The sequence below is a fragment of the Meriones unguiculatus genome (assembly GCF_030254825.1).
Source record: "Meriones unguiculatus strain TT.TT164.6M chromosome 13 unlocalized genomic scaffold, Bangor_MerUng_6.1 Chr13, whole genome shotgun sequence".
Lineage (NCBI taxonomy): Eukaryota > Metazoa > Chordata > Mammalia > Rodentia > Muridae > Meriones > Meriones unguiculatus.
This window is the reverse complement of record NW_026843580.1, coordinates 2,263,385-2,282,719: the sequence shown is the minus strand read 5'-3', so window position 1 is coordinate 2,282,719 and position 19,335 is coordinate 2,263,385. Positions and strand designations below refer to the sequence as shown.

The window sequence follows — 19,335 nt, the reverse complement described above, 5'->3', positions numbered from 1 at the left end:
GAAATCATGGCGCCTATGGCTAGAAAAGAAGATCCAAACATATTTCTCCTACTTATTTTTCAAGCAGAACACAGGGCCTCAGATGCAGAGCCTAAGGGAAGAGTTTCAGAACTCTCAATGGCAGTGGAGGAAGTGTCGGGAAGAACTTTGGGTGATTACTGTGACAGCTGTGCTCATTAACAAAGTGAGAAGCACACATGTTCACAAACACTTGAGTTTAATATATTCCTGATGGACATCCTTAGATCTGTATCCACCAGTCTATGGCTGGACATATATGTGTGTCAATAGGATGTTCTGGATCTTTATCTTTGGGCTCCTGTATATTCTGAACCTTGTGTGTACCTTTACTGACAATGACTGCTATGTAACAATCAAAGAAAGTTTTCATCGTGGAGGAGATGTAATGATTGGAGCATTTTCCCCCTTCATGTTTTCTACACACGCAACAATATTCCTGATATACAGTACACATCCTATTTCCAGGACTTTCACATACAGTAAGTACAATTATTTGTTTTCAGAGCTCAGATTGCTTGTGTCTTAAAGAATGTATGGATTAAAATTGTTCTGTGATTTTACAATCACTCTTTCTCATTCTCAATTCTTTTCAAGTATATGTTCTCTTCCTTTCCTCTTTCAAAGGAAAAGTGATAATTTTGGTGTTTTTCACTTTGCTTTTCTCACTCATATGATATTGCAATTTAACGATATTCATTTTACATTCTTGTAATGCCAGATTGATTTAATATTTTCAGTGTTATGATTTTAGAGTATGGGTTATTTATTATTATTATTATTATTATTATTATTATTATTATTATTATTTAGAGTATGTAAGTATGAATGATACCTCTGTACTTCCCTTAATTTCAGATGTGCTCTTGTGAGAAGAGATGATGTCACTGACTGCAGAGTGTTTTCTGAGTACCTAGAATGATGCTTGAGTGACAAGCACTGATTGTGTTAATGCAGCTGATTTCTCAATAGGACTGTCACAATTAAATTGTGGGATCACATTTCTTCTTTACACGTCTTTTTTGTCTATTTTTTCTTCCAATTCAGTGTTTCGTTGCTCGTCCTTTATATGCTTAGACTGGTGGTAAATGGTTACCTATTTGCCATATATGTTTCCAGTGCTTTTTCTCATTTACATTTGGGTGCTCACTAGGATGCTCTTTTTTGAGGGTGGTCACTTAAAGCTGTTTTTTTTTCCTAATTTTTCTGAAATATGAAAATTAAGGAATGAGTCCTATAAGTGCGGTTTCCTTGAAAATTAATGACAAATATTCAAGTGTGTGTCTTTATAAAGAAAATAAAGTGTGCTTATACAATAAAGACAGTCCAGATTTGCACAAATTAATTCAAAAAGACTGTACTTTAAAGTAGAGCAATGAACCTTGCAAATATCTGAACACTTGAAAAAATCAGTAGGAAGACAATAGGTTAAAATTTACAAAACAAAATATAGTTGTGAAGGGGAATTGTGTTTAGTGTGGCATTACTGAATATTTCTTAAAATGTTGGTGGGGTGCTAAATCAAACATCGAGGACAGTGGAGGAACAAATATGTTCAGATGTAAAAATTCTTAAGATATTTGGCAGTGGTAACAAAATTAGTTTAAAACTAACAGCATAGACGAGTACATATCTAAAATTTCATATCTAAGGCAATGATTCAGATCTTGATGCAGTAATTCAAGGTAGATTTAATTTCATTTTTTAATTTATTTATTTTTATATCAATCACAGGCTATTTACTTTATATCCCAGCCATAGACACCTCCTTCCTTCTCTCCCAATCCCACCCTTCCTTCCTCAGCTTCTCCATGCCACTTTCCAAGTCCACTAATAGGGGAGGACCTCCTCCCCTTCCATCTGACCCTAGCTTATCAAGTCTCTTCAGGTCTGGTTGCAATGTCTTCTTCTCTGTTCTGGCAAGGCTGCTCCTCCCTTGGTGGGGGGGGAAGAGGTCGAAGAGCTTGCCGTTGAGATCATGTCAGAAATAGTCCCTGTTCCCCTTATTAGAGAACATGTTTGGACACTAAGCTACCATGAGCTATATCCGAGCAGGGGTTCTAGGTTATATCCATATATGAAATCTATACACATAAAGAAGATAAACAAGAAAGAGAACTTGGGGTAAGATGACCAATCCTCACTTAGAAAGACAAATGGGATGGACATTGGATGTAGGAGAAAACAAGTAACAGGACAGGAGCCTACAGCACAGGGCCTCTGAAAGACTCTACCTGGCAGTGTATCAAAGTAGATTTAATTTCTTAAAGATCATATTTCATCTCAGCTAAAATCACAAATTTGCCCCAGCAGACTAGGAACATTTGTTGTTGGGTGGACACCTTTTACTTCATTATAAAAGAAATGCCTCTGGTTATTCTCCTTCTGCTCTCTACTTTCAGTGGCTCAGGCACAATTATACATATTTTCTCTTTATCATGTAGCAACAAGTTCATATGGGAAAAGACTATACTTGCAGTTACATGAGCCATGAGTGCCTTGTTGTCCAGGATGAATGAAAGGATTGTATCCTGTAAAAATTACTCAACTTTTTACAAGTCAAAAATATAATCAAAGTAGTCCATGACATGAAAACAGTATTTTTACTATAAAAGTTTAATAATATAATCTTATTCAATGCAATGGCCAATCATATTTTTGAATATACTTAAAAATATTTAAATTTTAATTTTTTTGAGAAAAACAGGTAAAATAGAGCAACTGCAGGTTTTATAGGACATTGATGTGGTGTCTAGAAATCATCCTTGAATTTCCTTATTCATTTTTATCTTTCTGAGTATTAGCAGTGAAAATGGTTTCTCCCTTAACCATGTCTTGATCCTGAGCAAATTTCTTTGCTCTTGCTGGTAGCCTTGTAATTTAGGTCTCCAATTCTGTGAATAGCAGGCCTGTGGTCTTTCCTTATACACAGTCAGAATGGCCCTGAGCGTCCTCTAAATCCTTTAATGGAGGACTATCATGTGTCTGGACTTCATTCATCTGCTTGAGAAGTCCAATTTAGATGTCTGTTCTTCTGCATCCACTGATCTTTTGTCATCTCCAGATTGTTCTTTTAATTCAAAAGTGGGTTGTATTTGCTAGTTTTGCTTTTCTCAGGACAAAGAAGATGTAACACACAGAGGTATTTTCCAGCACAACCAGAAACACAACACTAACCCATCAAGTATAGACCAATCTCTCTGTTGTAATGGATTTTGCTAGGGCCTGGCTGAAGTGAGTGCTGTTGGCAGTCATTGTCAGCAGGATGGGGATTGTTCTACCATTTATTTCAAACTCTTACTTACAAAAATAGTTGTGAATTCAGACCTTCCTAGATTGAAGTTTTTTTAAGTCAGTGGGTTAAGAGATTATTTAATTTTATAATGGTTCATTTTTTCTCCACTCTAATTGAACAAGTAAATAGTTCTGAGTTCCTTTTATAATTAATTCATTTTTAACACTATGTCCCAATAATGCCTACTCCCTCTTTTCCTTTAGGTCCCATACTTCTACCCTCTTTCCTGTATCCCCTTTCCTCGCCTCCTCAGAAAAGGAGAGCCCGGCCATCCCAGCACATCAAGTCTACTAGGACTGAGTGCTCCCTCTACCACAGTGACCAGGCAAGGCAGCCCTGCCATGGGAGAAGTGATGGAAAACCTGGTAAGACAGTGTCTGTCAAAAACAGCTGATATGAACATAGTTGAGCAAATGTTTTTGTATGATAGAGTATCTCTTGGCTATATGCCCAGGAGTGGAATGACATAGCTGGCTCTTAAAGTAGAGCTGTTCCAATTTTTTGAGAAGGCACCAGATTGCTTTCCAAAGTGGGTGTACAAGTTTGCACTCTCATCAGCAATGGAGGAGTGGTCCCCTAACTCCAAATCTTCTCCAAAATGTGCTATTTACTTCAGTTTTTTTATATTAACCATTCTGATGGGTTTAGGATGTTATCTCAGAGTCATTTTGATTTGCATTTCTCTGATTACTAATGAGTATGAGCATTTCCTTAAGTAGGTCTCACACATCAGAGATTCCTCTGTTGGGAATTCTATACATATACTGAGCCTAACTCAGAGTTAGGGTCAGTGAAGAACTTTTCTCCAATTGTATGCTGCTTTTCTTGGTCTGTTGACAGTGTTCTTTGCCTTAGAGAAGGTTTTTAGTTTCTAGAGATACCATTAATTAATTGTTGATCTTAGAACCTGAGCTGTTGGTGTTCTGTTCAGGAAGTTGTCTCCTATACCAATCAGTTCAAGGCTCTTCCCCACTTTCTCTTCTAATAGATTTGGTATGTCTGGTTTGATGTTAAGCTCCTTGATCTGTTTACACTTGAGGTATGTGCAGGGTGATAAATATGCTTCTGTTTGTGTTTTTCTACATGTAGAAATCCAGTTAGACCTGTACCATTTACTGAAGATCTATTATATGGTTTTGGCTTCTTTGTCACGATCACATGTCTATAGGTGTGTGGATTTATTTCTGGGTCTCCAATTCAATTCCATTGATCTACCAGTCTGTTTCTATTCCAGCACCATGCAGATTTTCTTACTGTTGCTCTGTAGTACAGCTTGAAATATTTTATGTTGAAATCACAATTTTTTCTCTGATATTTTTTACTTAAATTTTTATTTTATTTTTTATATTAGTTACAGTCTATTTACTTTGTATCCCAGCTATAGCCCTCTCCCTCATTCCCTCTCAGTCCCACACTCTGTCACTCATCTCTTCCCTGCCCCTCTCTAAGTCCACTGATAGGGGACTTATCCATAAGGGTTATATCTATCCCAGTAAAAAATCAGATCTTTCCCTTTTTTCTTAAATTTTTCATCAATTACACTTTATTCATTCTGCATCCCCCCATAAGCCCCTCCCTCCTCTCCTCCAAATTCCACCCTCCCTCCTCCCTCTGCTTGCATGCCACTCCCCAAGTCCACTAATAGGGGAGGTTCTCCTCTCCTTTCTGATCTCAGTCTGTCAGTTCACATCAAAAGTGGCTGTATTGTCCTCTACTGTGGCCTGGTAAGGCTGCTCCCCCCCCCAGAGGGAGGTGATCAAAGAGCAGGCCAATCAGATTATGTCAGAGGCAGTCCCTCTTCACATTACTATGTAACCCAATTGGACTCTGAACTGCCCTGGGCTACATCTGTGCGGGGGTTCTAGGTTATCTCCATGAATAGTCCTTGGTTGGAGTATGAGCCTTTGGAAAGTTCCCTATGTTCAAATTTTCTTGTTCTGTTGCTCTCCTTGTGGAGACCCTGTCCTCTCCAGCTCTTACAATTTAGGTATGCCCTGGTTACTCGCATGCCTCACTGGGTGCCTGTGCCCATTGATGCCCCTCACGCTATGACTCTCTTCAGACAGAAAAGGGATCTTGGAACTACAGCCACCATTGTTACTACCATCTCATTGACGGCTGTTGGAGCTACCACCAGGGCATTAGCCATGAGTCATACTGGGCAGACTGCTCAGACCCTGAATAATCATTTAGCCAATGTAGCTCATGCCTTAGTTGTACATAAAGGAATTAATGCTCAACTAAAAGGAAGCTTGATGGTGTTCAATCAGAGGATTGACCTCTTGCAGGAGCAAATTGATACCCTATGGCAAATCGCTCAACCTGGCTGTCAATGAAAGTATGCTGGACTTTGTGTCACTAGCATACAACATGAGAATTTTTCCTGTGCTGCATATCTGTCTAAACAATTGTCGAGCTATATTTTAGGTAATTGGACTGGAGAATTCGATACTACGATGGAGCAGCTGAGAGTGGCCATTGTCACAGTAAATTCTACCAGAGTGGACGCAGGACTAGCCACAGGATTATCAACATGGATTGCTGCAGCCATGAATCATCTGAAGGAATGGGCGGGCATGGGAGTGTTAGCAGGCCTTCTGGTGTTGGTCTCCTTGGTTTGCCTGTGGTACATATGCAAGATTAGAGTCTCACAACAGCGTGATGCAGCCATGATCATTCAGGCCTTTGCAGCCATTGAAGCAGGACATTCTCCCCAAGCATGGTTGGATACCATAAAAAGCTAAAATGATACGCTCAGGATGCGAGGCTAAGCACTGCACTCAGGGTCAGCCGCTTTGGACCCAGAGAAGAGCATGTCTGATTGCATGCGGGTTGATGCCCCAGGTCCCGCCTCTGAGAAAAAGGTATCAGAAGGGTCTGATGCTCTTTGGGTGGATGACTCCTAAATGAACATCGGTACAAAGTCCCAATTTATTTCTAATATCAGAGATCAGACCTCTACTCTTGCCTGATGCGTCTAAAACAAAAAGGGGGAACTGTAGAGAGCTGCGGAATGCTATGCCTTAAAGATGGAGCTGGTTTCCGCCTTCCACCTTCCCGATGGTGAGTGCTCTCTGTCACGAACAACTCCACATTTGGCTAAGGCCGAGGATCTGGCTTGCTTCCATGTATGTGGACCTATCTGCATTGCCCCCGTGGCACGCCTAGGTTGGCTACCCAGAGGCTATTTAAGCTGTGGGTTGGCTTTCCCCGGGGTCCGAGGATTGTTCAATGTTCCTGAATAAACGGCATTGAAAAAAAAATAAATAAATAAAATCTTAAAAGATAAAACAAAAAAAAAAAATCAGATCTTAGAAACATCACCCCTAAAGGTGAAATTTCATGCCCATCTCCTTTTCCATGCTGATATTTGGTCTTGCTTGAGTACACTTCTTCTTGTATATGGTTTTATAATTGTTGTGAATCACCCAATGTTTGGTTGTGAGTCTCAGATCTCTTTTGAATCACTGCTGGGTAGAGCCTCTCAGAGGACAATTCTGTCAAGCTCCTGTCTTGCTAATATAGCAGAATATCCCTCAAAGTGTCAGGTGTTGGTACTCTCCCATAGTGTACGTCTTTAGTTGGGACAGAAATGTGTTGGATGTTCTCTTAATCTTTCCTCTATCTTTATTCATGCACATCTTGTAGCAGGAAAAACTTGGGGTCAACGTGTTAGTGGGGTTATTGGTGTTCCCCTCCTTTTGCTGAGACTAGTCTAGGTAAAGGGCATCCTCTTCAGTCTCCATGGCCTCTGCTACTAGGTGTCTCTCCTTGACTCACAGTCATATCCTCCCAGGAACTTACCCTGACTTAGGTCTCAAGCTTGTCACAGATATACCCCCTTCGGTTTCATTTTTTCTCTATAGTCCTTCTGACTTCTTGTTCTGGCTTCATAATCATATTACAAGGTACAGACTCAAAAAGGTAAGTAGCAAGGAGGATGTAAATGATGATACGTTATTCTCATTCAGAAGGGGAGTAGAATAGATGGAGGTAGTGGCTGAAGAGAGGGAACAAGTTAGGAGAAGGGGGGCACAGAGAGTTCAGAGGCTGGCAAACAGACCTGGGGTGACCAGGGGTAGGAGGACAAAAGGTCTGTATATGATTTTCTTAATGTGATTCAGAATAATTATTGTAATTGTGTACAAATTCGCAGAGATATACAGTTTTCTGGTCTAGTTAATTGTGGTGCCTGGTGTTTTTTCCAATAAGAGTCTTTCTAATAGAGATTTAATTAAAATACTTTCATTATTAGTGTCTGCATTCCTACTTCAGACTTTGTAGTCTGTAATGCTGCTCCTAAGTTTTGTGGTTCTCATAATTTCACCCTGCTAAACATAATTGCATCCTTCCTTATTCCTTTTGAATTATGATATATATTAAGTGTTTTCTTTTGTTTCATTTTGTGTGAAAATTCTAGACAAATCTATGAGGATTAAAAGAAACACAATGGCATACAATCTGTAAATGTCAGCAGCATTCCAAATAGGGGTATTGAGGAGGAAAGAAAAATACACTTTTCATTGAGCCTGCATTCATACCAGATACTATGCCCCTATAGTATAGCTTCTGGTCTGGTATAGGGGTAATAAAAGTTTTGAAAAAGGAGTAGAGAAGCACAAAGAATCAAAGATGCAAACATTTGATGGGGAACACAAAATGACATAAAGACAAAAAAATCATAAAAAGATGTGAAAAAAGGCCAGAACTCTGAAATTCTATGTCTAAAGATGTGCTGAATCTCTTTTTTCAGTTATGTTTAGTGCAGAAGCAGACTCCCTGTCTTTAGATATTTCCAAAAATAATGAATATTGCTTTTCCATGAACACCTGAAAATATCTTAGTAACAAGTATTTCTGTAGTCAACTGAAAAAACAATTTACTACATTTAATCTTAAGAATACAGCTTTGTGAACAGCACATTTTGACATTAAAATAAAATACTGTCCTTTTGTTGGGGGGATTTGGCATTATTAAGAGTGAGAAATCTGTCCTCACTGTGTTATTAGTAGACAAATCAAGGCTTGCCTAATAAGGTAAAATACCCTAGGGTCAAGTATGAGGACCTGATTTCAGAACTCCTAAGAAACATGAATGTATTCTTGTTATTCAGTGATCATATGGAGGGTAGAAACTGGGAGAGGTAACTCTCTACAAGTCTGCTAGCCAGAGGGCCAGGCTTATGTGCTGAACACAATCAAGAAAATATGGGGTCACTTGGGGTACTACTCTCTCTTCTGGAAAGTTCAGGGGCAGAGGATGAAGAAAGAAACTTAGTGATTTCAAGGCCAGGTAAGGTTAATGTTAACATGTTCTAGGCCAGCTAGTGCTTTATGGTCACACTCTGTCTCAATCAATTAAATATGCCAGTCAGTCTGTCAATGAACAAACAAGCAATTTAGAGACACTGTGTAAAATAATGTGCACAGTTTGGACTGACTCTTAAAGCCTTGCATATATAGCTATTGTCACTCAAAAGCCTTTTTCATGAAAAATTACTCATTTTCCAAACATAAAAAATATAGCTAAATAAAAAATACAATAATAAATTCGATTTCCTGAGACCCTAATTAATGAGTATTAACACTGTAGGATCTTACCTAATCCTAGCTACATAAAATACTCAGTGTAATTCCAGTCATTCATGAGAAGATAGTAAAATGATGATTTTATAGAAACAATGGCATTTGAGTTTTAAAAGTTCTTGCATTAAATATGAAGGTTATATGGTCAATTTCTTCTTTCTGTGAAACCCATGCAGGTATAAGTTAAAGAACTACCAGTTTGTTCTGGCCCTTGTATTTGCCATTGAGGAGATCAACAGAAACCCTCATCTTCTACCCAACACAACTCTAGGATTTGATCTACATAATAACGCATTTTCAGAACAGCTTGTTCTATTGGAAGCCTTTTGTTGACTCATGGGTATGAACAATTCCCTAGTTAATTATGAGTGTGGGCAGAAGAAAAAAATCACCTGCTGCTCTCACAGGAACATCATGGGCAACATCTGCTCACATTGGGACCCTGTTACAACTATACAATATACCTCAGGTGAGGGATACGATGTTGGAACAAGGAGTCAGGTACCTTTTCTTGAAAATGTAAAAAAGGGGCCCTTGAATTAGACAGCTATGAAAGCAAAATATAAAGGTTCTTGATGATAATACCACATTTCCGTTACTTGAAATAAAACGGAAGGACAGGTAGATGAAGCCAGCTAGTTTCTTTCAACAGGAGTTCTGTCAATAATTTTTTTGTGGAAAACTCTGTATTGGGTGTTAATTTTGAAATATGAAAATCCCACCTTCATCTGAAATGTTTTGATATGTTGACTCAGTACTGAGATTTTGTTTGATGCTAATGTTCTTCCTCGTATTTCCAATTTGGTTTTTCTACAACTCTCTTTTGGGCCTTTTGATTCTACCTTGAATGACCAAGATCAGTTTAATTCTCTCTATCAGATGGCTCCAAAGGACACATATCTATCACTTGCCATATTCTCTTTGCTGCTTCATTTCAGATGGTCCTGGGTTGGTCTGATCCTCCCAGATGACCACAGAGGGAATCAGATGCTGTCAGACTTGAGAAAAGATATGGAGAGTAATGGCATCTGCATAGCCTTTTTGAAACTGATCCCTGGCACCATGAACTCACTTTCCAATGAACTATGGAAAAATCTGGAGGAGATTCAGGAATCCTCAGCAAATGTGATAGTTATTTATGGGGACATTGGTTCTTCACAAGGCTTAATCCGACACATTGGGAATCTGTTTATGATATGGAAAGTCTGGGTCTTAAATTCTCAGTGGGATGCTGTCAGCCATGCTGATTATTTGATGGTAGAGTCATTTCATGGTAGTCTCATTTTTACACACCATCATAAAGAGATGGTTGAGTTTACAGATTTTTTTCAAAAAGTTAATCCTTACAAATACCCTGAAGACACATATCTTCCTAAATTTTGGTATTTGTTCTTCAAGTGCTCATTTTCTGAGCTTGACTGTCATCTTTTGGAAAACTGCCAACCCAACGCTTCATTGGAGTTACTGCCCAGACACATTTTTGACCCAGCCATGACTGAAGAGAGCTACAATATATACAATGCTGTGTATGCTGTCGCCTACAGTCTCCAAGAGATGAACCTTCAGCAAATACAGACACAACCATATGCTAATGGAAAAGAAATGGAATTCTTCCCCTGGCAGGTAATGTCCCTTCTTGTGTGTTGTAATATCAGCAATGTGAGTTTATATTATTTTCTAAGTCCCTCAAATTGGGTATTATAGGATTTACATATGTTGTCATAAGCAAGAGAGAATATTGGTTTCCCTGTATATAGGGCAGTACAAAAGCTTAAGTAAATGTCCTTTGTAAATATCATGGCAGGAACAAAGAACAAACAAAAGCCAATATTATATTCATATGAAAAATTACCTCACAGTCTTCTTCCTAATCTCCACACTGTGAAAAATGGAGCTTTCCCATCTGTGTTCCACAGAACAAACTTAGGTGAAGTAAATCCTTAATGTTTGGAATACATCTGAGTACTACCAAAAGTTTATGAAATGAAGGATCAACTTAAAGTGAACTTTAGACTTCAGGGCACTCATGTGAAGAATGGAAGCTCTAAATATATTCCAAACATTGGCTAGCTTTTTAATGCAATGTAAATGATCTCAATTTACATAACCCGTTGTCTTATCTGTGCTTTGTACAATAATATCTCTGAAATAGAATGGGTTTTTCAAAACTTAATGCATTTCAATCCAAGTATCATTCATTTGATGCCTCCTTCAAATTTGCTTTTTATCACGAGGGGTTAACAACACTGAGATTTCATTGTGTTACCTTTTAAAAATATTTGGATTATCTGAGACACATTTGAACATATGTTTCTGAATCTCTTATAGCTCCAACCTTTCCTAAAGAACACCCTTCTGGAAAATCATGTGAGGAGTTACACAGTAATGGATGAGGGAAGAAACTTAGACTCAGCATATGATATTCTCAACTTCTGGAATTTTCCAAAGGGTCTTGGATTAAAGGTGAAAGTAGGAAACTTTTCTCCATATGCTCCTCAGGTTCAACAGTTGTCTTTATCTGAGCAGTTGATTCAGTGGCCAACAAGGTTTACAAAGGTGAGATCTGATTCATCTCATTGCTTTGACTTTTCATGAAAACTAAAATAATTTTCAGGATGTAATGATCCCTAGACAGTCATTCAGTACCAATCAATATTTAACTACCACTAAGGAACCTCCCATAATTACAGCCAATAGAGACTACTTTCACATTCCCTGCCTCGGATCAACAGAAAAACTTATTTTAACATTTGATTAAAGGTCATGCATTTCTTTTTTCTTTTATCTATCCATCTATTTATTTATTACAATTTATTCATTTTGTAGCCCTGATGTAGCACCCTCCCTCATTTCCTTCTAATCCCACCCACCCTCATTTTCTCTCTATGCCCTTTGTTTATTATGCTCCTGATAGGGAAGTACCTCCTCCCCTTCTATCTGTCCCTAGCCTATCAGGTGTAGGGCTGGCTGCATCACCTTCCTCTGTGTTCTGGCAAGGTTCCAAACCATGCCCAAGTGGGAGTTAATCATAAAGCCAGCCGATGAGTTTGTGTCAGAGACAACCTGTGACTCCTTACTAGGGAACCTACTTGGAAACTGAGCAGTCTATGAGCTTCCCCTGAGCAGGGCATCTAAGTCCTCTCCATGAATGCTCCTTTATTGGAGTATCAGTCTTTGCAGGTCCCTCTGAGCCCAGGACTTTTTGCTCTGTTTGTCTCCTTGTGGAGTTCCTGTCCCCTCCACATCTTTCTATCTCTCTCTTCTTTCATAAGTTTCCCTGCACTCTCTCCACAGTTTCGCTATGAATCTCATTATCTCCTTTGATACCCTGATGGGTAGAAGCTCATGAAGTTCTTAAAAAAAGAGTGTCTGTTAGATTTTTGTCATTTCCTCTAAACATTAAAAAGAAGTCATTTTGTTATGCAGACTAAGAAAATTCAGTGAGAGTAAATGTGGTGTTTTGCTTTGCCAGCCACTCCAAAGGCAGAATTGCATGACAGGTGTGTGTGTGTGTGTGTGTGTGTGTGTGTGTGTGTGTGTGTGTGTGTGATATTTGGTTTGCTTGTACAGGTAAATATTTTAGAAAACCAACTGAAGAGAAAACATTGAGCATGGCTGACACTGTGAGCAAGAAGTATATCATGTTGGGGAAAGTATGTTTTAGGAGACAAATTAGATGAAGATATGAAATTCACAGAACAAAATCAGAGATTAAAGAATGTAGCTGTTCCCATTATATCTTCTTTTTATTCCATGTGTGATAGTAGCCAATGAAATATTGGCCTCATTTTGTGGTGGATCACCACAAAATGGATCACCTCATATAAAACTCTTCACAGATATGCCCAAAGGTTTGTTTCCATGATGAAGCCAAGCCTGTCAAGTTCTCAGCATTCACAACCACATTGGATATAAAAGTGCACCCTATTAGCAAATATAAAGACAGCTTTCTAGAGCCATACTGTGACATTCTAGAATATGACATTAATGACCTACACTTAACAGTAGCTTTATGTATTGTACGAAGATTTAAACATGTGGTCTATGTAGCCCCAAAGCTGCCAAAATCAGCAATACCCAAACCCAATGTTTTCAATAGTATGTGTAATCATTTGCAAATTTACTGTTCTGTGATACTCAGAAATACTCTACTTACCCGGACTAAGCATTTGCTAATAACTTTTATTTCCCTCAGATTCCTCAGTCTGTGTGCAGTGAGAGCTGTAGACCAGGATTCAGAAAAGCTGCCCAGGAAGGCAAGGCTGTCTGCTGCTTTGATTGCACTCCTTGTGCAGAAAATGAGATTTCGAATGAGACAGGTAAATACAGGATTACAGAGGATTTTCCTATCTCTACACAGGTAATTTGCAATACCTAAGCAATTGGAACAGGACTGAGAGAAGATCTGAACTTCTTCCTTGATTAGAAAATTAAGCATTTCTCTTACTTTTATTTTCGTTTACACACACACACACACATATATATATATATATATATATATATATATATACATAGATATATACCTAGATACATAGATACACAGATGACAGATACATAGATGATACATAGATAGATGAAGCACTCTAGACATTGAAGTCAACCTTGACTCACATTGCTGATCCATTACAAATATTCTTTCCTAAAGACAACCCAACATTGCAAAAAAATTAACAGTCTATTTCATTTCACCATAGACACAGTGTTTTGAACCCCATTTCCTTATGGTCACAATTATGAATCACTTAAGGCTTGGATTTCTGAGTAAAAGTGTTTTTCCACACAACAGGTGACTGAAGAGTTGGCTTTGAATTCCCTCCTACATGTATTTTATGTTTATGATAAAGTTTCTTACCGAAAAAGGATTATTTCATATAATTTGCTCTTTTGAATCTGCCTCGCTTTTCCTAAACATAGACTCATTCTCACATAATATAGTATGAACAAATTTCCTCTACCCCTACTTTGTTCACTTTCTCCTTACCTTCTCTCTCATCCAGATCCACTCCTTATCTTTGTATGAATAGAAAATTAAAGGCAATATACAGCAAGTCTGTAGCCAACATGAAACTCAATGGAGAGAAACTTAAATCAATCCCACTGAAGTCAGGGTCAACTCAAGGCTGCCCACTCTCTCCATATCTCTGCAACATAGTACTTGAAGTCCTAGCTAAAGCAATAAGACAACTAAACTCAACTTAAAACCAGATACTCCAAATCAGTTGGGGAAAAAAGTGGGGAACAGCCTAGAACTCATTGGCACAGGAGACAACTTCCTGAACAGAACACTAACAGCACAGGCTCTAAGAGCAACAATCAATAAACGGGACCTCATGAAACTGAAAAGTTTCTGTAAAGCAAAAGACACCATCATCAAAGCAAAACGACTGCCTACAGATTGGGAAAGAATCTTCACCAACCCTTTATCTGACCGAGGGCTGATATCCAGTATATATAAAGAACTAAAGAAGCAGAAAAGCAACAAACCAAGTAATTCAATTAAAAAATGGGGAACGGAGCTAAACAGAATTCTCAATAGAGGAACATCGAATGGAGAGAAACACCTAAAGAAATGCTCAACCTCATTAGCCATCAGGGAAATGCAAATCAAAATGACCCTGAGATTTCACCTTACACCCATCAGAATGGCCAAGATCAAAAACTCAAGTGACAACACATGCTAGAGAGTTTGTGGAGAAAGGGGAACCCTCCTCCATTGTTGGTGGGAATGTAAACTGGTACAACCACTATGGAAGTCAATCTGGAGCTTTCTCATACAATTAGGAGTAGTGCTACTTCAAGACCCAGCTATACCACTCCTAGGTATATACCCAAAATTTGCTCAAGTACACAACAAGGACATTTGCTCAACTATGTTTGTAGCAGCTTTATTTGTAGTAGCCAGAACCTGGAAACAACCCAGATATCCATCAACGGAGAAATGGGTACAGAAATTGTGGTATTTTTACACAATGGAATACTACTCAGCAATCAAAAAGAGGAAATCATGAAATTTGCAGGCAAATGGTGGGATCTAGAAAAGATCATTCTGAGTGAAGTATCCCAGAAGGAGAAAGACAAATATGGTATATACTCGCTTATATAAACCTACAAGATATGATAAACATAATGAAATCTACACACCTAAAGAAGATAATCAAGAAAGCAGACACGGGAAAAGATGATCAATCCTCATTTAGAAAGAAAAATGGGATGTGGATTGAACATATGACAGGAGTCTATTGCAGAAGGCATCTGAAAGACTCTACCTAGCAGTGTTTCAAAGAAGACACTAAGACTCATAACCAAATCCTCGGCAGAGTGTACGGAATCATATGAAAAAAGGGGAGTTAATATGATATGGAAAGGATAGGAGCTCTACAAGAACCAAATATATCCAGGCACAGGGTCTTTTCTGAGACTGACACTCAACCAAGGAACATCTGTGGATATAACCTAGAACTTCTGCTCAAATGTGGCCCACGGTAGCTCAGTAACCAAGTAGTTTCCCAAAGTAAGGGGAACAAGGACTATTTCTAACAGGATCTCGAGGGCAGGCTCTTTGACCTCCCCACCCCCTAAGGGAGGAGCATTCCTGTTAGGCCACAGAGGAGGACTGTGCAGCCAGCCCTAAAGATACCTGATGAAACAGGGTCAAATTAAAGGGGAGGAGGTCCTCCCCTATCAGTGGACTTCGAAAGAGGCAGGGGGGAGACCACGGAGGGAGTGTGGGGTTGGGGAGGGAATGAGGAAGCCTGATACAGCTGGGACACAGAGTTAACAAAATGTAACTAATAAGAAAAATAAAATTTAAAAAAATGAGACAACTGAGACTTTTTCCCGTGCTGCAAATCTGTCTAAACAACTGTCTAGCTATATTTTAGGTAATTGGACTGGAGAATTTGATACTACGATGGAGCAGCTGTGAGTGGCCATTGTCACAGTAAATTCTACCAGAGTGGACGCAGGACTAGCCACAGGATTATCATCATGGATTGCTGCAGCCATGAATCATCTGAAGGAATGGGCAGGCATGGGAGCGTTAGCAGGCCTTCTGGTGTTGGTCTCCTTGGTTTGCCTGTGGTAAAAATGCAAGATTAGAGTCTCACAACAGAGTAATGCAGCCATGACCATTCAGGGCTTTACAGCCATTGAAGCAGGACAGTCTCCCCAAGCATGGTTGGCTACCATAAAAAGCTAAAATGTTATGCTCAGGATGCGAAGCTAAGCACTGCACTCAGGGTCAGCCACTTTGTTCCCAGAGAAGAGCATGTCTGATTGCATGCGGGTTGATGCCCCAGGTCCCACCTCTGAAAAAATGGTATCGGATGGGTCTGATGCTCTTGGGTGGATGACACCTAAATGAACATCAGTACAAAGTCCCAATTTATTTCTAATATCAGAGATCAGACCTCTACTCTTGCCTGATGCAACAAAAAGGGGGAACTGTAGAGAGCTGCGGAATGCTACGCCTTAAAGATGGAGCTGGTTTCCGCCTTCCACCTTCCCGATGGTGAGTGCTCTCTGTCACGAACAATTCCACATTTGGCTAAGGCCAAAGATCTGGCTTGCTTCCATGTATGTGGACCTATCTGCATTGCCCACGTGGCACGCTGGGGTTGGCTAACCAGAGGCTATTTTAAGCTGTGGGCTGGCTTTCCCCAGGGTCAGATGATTGTTCAAGGTTCCTGAATAAACTGCATTGAAAAAAAAAAATAAGACAACTAAAGGAGATCAAGAGTATAGAAATCGGAAAGGGAGAGGTCAAAGTTTCACTATTCACAGATGATATGAGAGTATACATGAGCGACCCCCCAAAAAAATTCAACCAGAGAAGTTCTTCAGGTGACAAACTACTTCAGAAATGTTTCTGGATACAAAATTAACTCTAAAAAATCAGAAGCCCTCGTGTATACCAAAGAAAAAAAGGCCAAGAAAGAAAACAGGGAAATAACACCCTTCACAATATCCTCTAATAATATAAAGTACCTTGGGATGACTCTAACCAAGCAAGTGAAAGACCTGTTTGAGAAAAACTTCAAGTCTCTGAAGTAGAAATTGAAGGAGAAATCAGAAGATGGAAACATTTCCCGTGCTCATGGATTGGTAGGATTAAGTGAAAATGGCCATCCTACCAAAAACAATCTACAGATTCAATGAAATTCCCACCAAAATACCAACACAATTCTTTACAGACCTTGAAAGAAAAATCCTCAGCTTCATATGGAAAAAGAAAAAACCCAGAATTTCCAAAATGATTCTGTACAACAACAGATCATTTGGAAGTATCTGCATCCCTGAACTCAAGCTGTACTACAGAGAAATAGTATTAAAAACTGCATGCGATTGGCATAGAAACAGAAAGCAGGATCAATGGAACTGAATAGAAGACCAAGAAAGAAACCCACACAGCTATAGATAATTGTTTTTTGACAAAGAAGCCAAAACCATTTAGTGGAAAAAAGACAGCATCTTCAACAAATGGTGCTGATCCAACTGTATGTCTACATATAGAAATATGAAAATAGATCCATATTTATCACCCTGCACAAAACTACAGACCAAGTAGATCAAAGGCCTCTAAATAAAACCAGATTCTTTAAACTGGTTAGAAGAAAAAGTGGAGAAGAGCCTTGAACTCATTGGCACAGGAGACAACTTCCTGATCAGAGCACCAACAACACAGTCTCTAAGAGCAACAAACAATAAATGGGACCTCATGAAATTGAAAAGCTTCTTTAAAGCAAAAGACACTGTCATCAGAATAAAATGACTGCCTACAGAGTGGGAAAAGTTCTTCACCAACACTATATCTGAGGGAGAGCTGAAATCCAGAATATATAAAGAACTAAAGAAACACCAATTAAAACTGGGGAACAGAGCTAAACAGAGAATTCTTTGTAGAGGAATATCGAATGGCAGAGAAACACTTAAAGAAATGCTCAACCTCATTAGTCATCAGGAAAATGCAAATCAAAATAACCCTGAGATTTCACCTTACACCCATCAGAATGGCCAAGATGAAAAACTCAAGTGATAATACATGTTGGAGAGGTTGTGGAGAAAGGGGAATCCTCCTCCACTGCTGGTGGGAATGTAAACTTGTACAACCACTCTGGAAATTAATTTGGTGTGTTCTCAGACAATAGGAATAGTGCTTCCTCAAGATCCAGCCATACCCATTGTTATGGCAAATTCTACCAGAGTGGATGCAGGACTAGCCAAAGGATTATCATCATGGATTGCTGCAGCCATGAATCATCTGAAGGAATGGGCAGGCATGGGAGCGTTAGCAGGCCTTCTGGTGTCGTTCTCCTTGGTTCGCCTGTGGTGTATATGCAAGATTAGAGTCTCACAACAGTGTAATGCAGCCATGATCATTCAGGCCTTTACAGGCATTGAAGCAGGACAGTCTCCCCAAGCATGGTTGGCTACCATAAAAAGCTAAAATGTTATGCTCAGGATGTGAGGCTAAGCACTGCACTCAGGGTTAGCCATTTTCGATCCAGAGAAGAGCATGTCTGATTGCATGCGGGTTGATGCCCCAGGTCCCACCTCTGAGAAAAAGGTATCAGAAGGGTCTGATGCTCTTTGGGTGGATGACACCTAAATGAACATTGGTACAAAGTCCCAATTTATTTCTAATATCAGAGATCAGACCTCTACTCTTGCCTGATGCGTCTAAAACAAAAAGGGGGAACTGTAGAGAGCTGCGTAATACCTCGCCTTAAAGATGGAGCTGGTTTCCACCTTCCACCTTCCCGATGGTGAGTGATCTCTGTCACAAACTGCTCCATATTTGGCTAAGGCCGAGGATCTGGCTTGCTTCCATGTATGTGGACCTATCTGCATTGCCCATGAGGCACGCTGGGGTTGGCTACCCAGAGGCTATTTTAAGCTGTGGGCTGGCTTTCCCCAGGGTCAGAAGATTGTTCAAGGTTCCTGAATAAACTGTATTGAGAAGAACAACAACAACAAAAAAAAATCAGAAAGAAGGAGAGTAAGACCTCCCCTATCAGTGGACTTGGGGAGAGGCATGCATGCAGAAAGGGGGAGAGGGTAGGACCGGGAGGGGAGGAGGGAGGGGCTTATGGAGGGATACAAAAGGAATAAAGTGTAATTAATAAAAGTTAAATAAAAAATTTAAAAAAAAAGATCCAGCCATACCACTCCTAAGCATATATCCAAAAGAGGCTCAAGTACACAATAAGGACATTTGCTCAACTATATTAGTATCAGCCTTATTTATAATAGCCAGAAGCTGGAAACAGCCCAGATGTCCCTCAACTGAAGAATGGATACAGAAATTGTGGTACATCTACACAATGGAGTATTACTCTGCAATGAAAAATAAGGAAATCCTGAAATTTACACATAAATGGTGGGACCTGGAAAGGATCATCCTGAGTGAGCTGTCCCAGAAGCAGAAAGACACAAATG

General features: G+C 39.4%; 1 protein-coding gene across 1 annotated transcript in view; it reads left to right on the top strand.

Annotated features, from left to right (window-relative positions):
* The first annotated feature begins 292 nt into the window (after positions 1-292).
* Positions 293-19,335, top strand: part of LOC110541270 (vomeronasal type-2 receptor 116-like) — a 35,964-nt gene continuing 16,921 nt past the window's right edge. Inside the window, 7 exon segments of the mRNA XM_060375828.1 lie at positions 293-416; positions 419-500; positions 9,075-9,279; positions 9,281-9,371; positions 9,719-10,521; positions 11,227-11,454; positions 13,094-13,217. Of these exon segments, the coding sequence (XP_060231811.1) occupies positions 293-416; positions 419-500; positions 9,075-9,279; positions 9,281-9,371; positions 9,719-10,521; positions 11,227-11,454; positions 13,094-13,217 (1,657 nt within the window).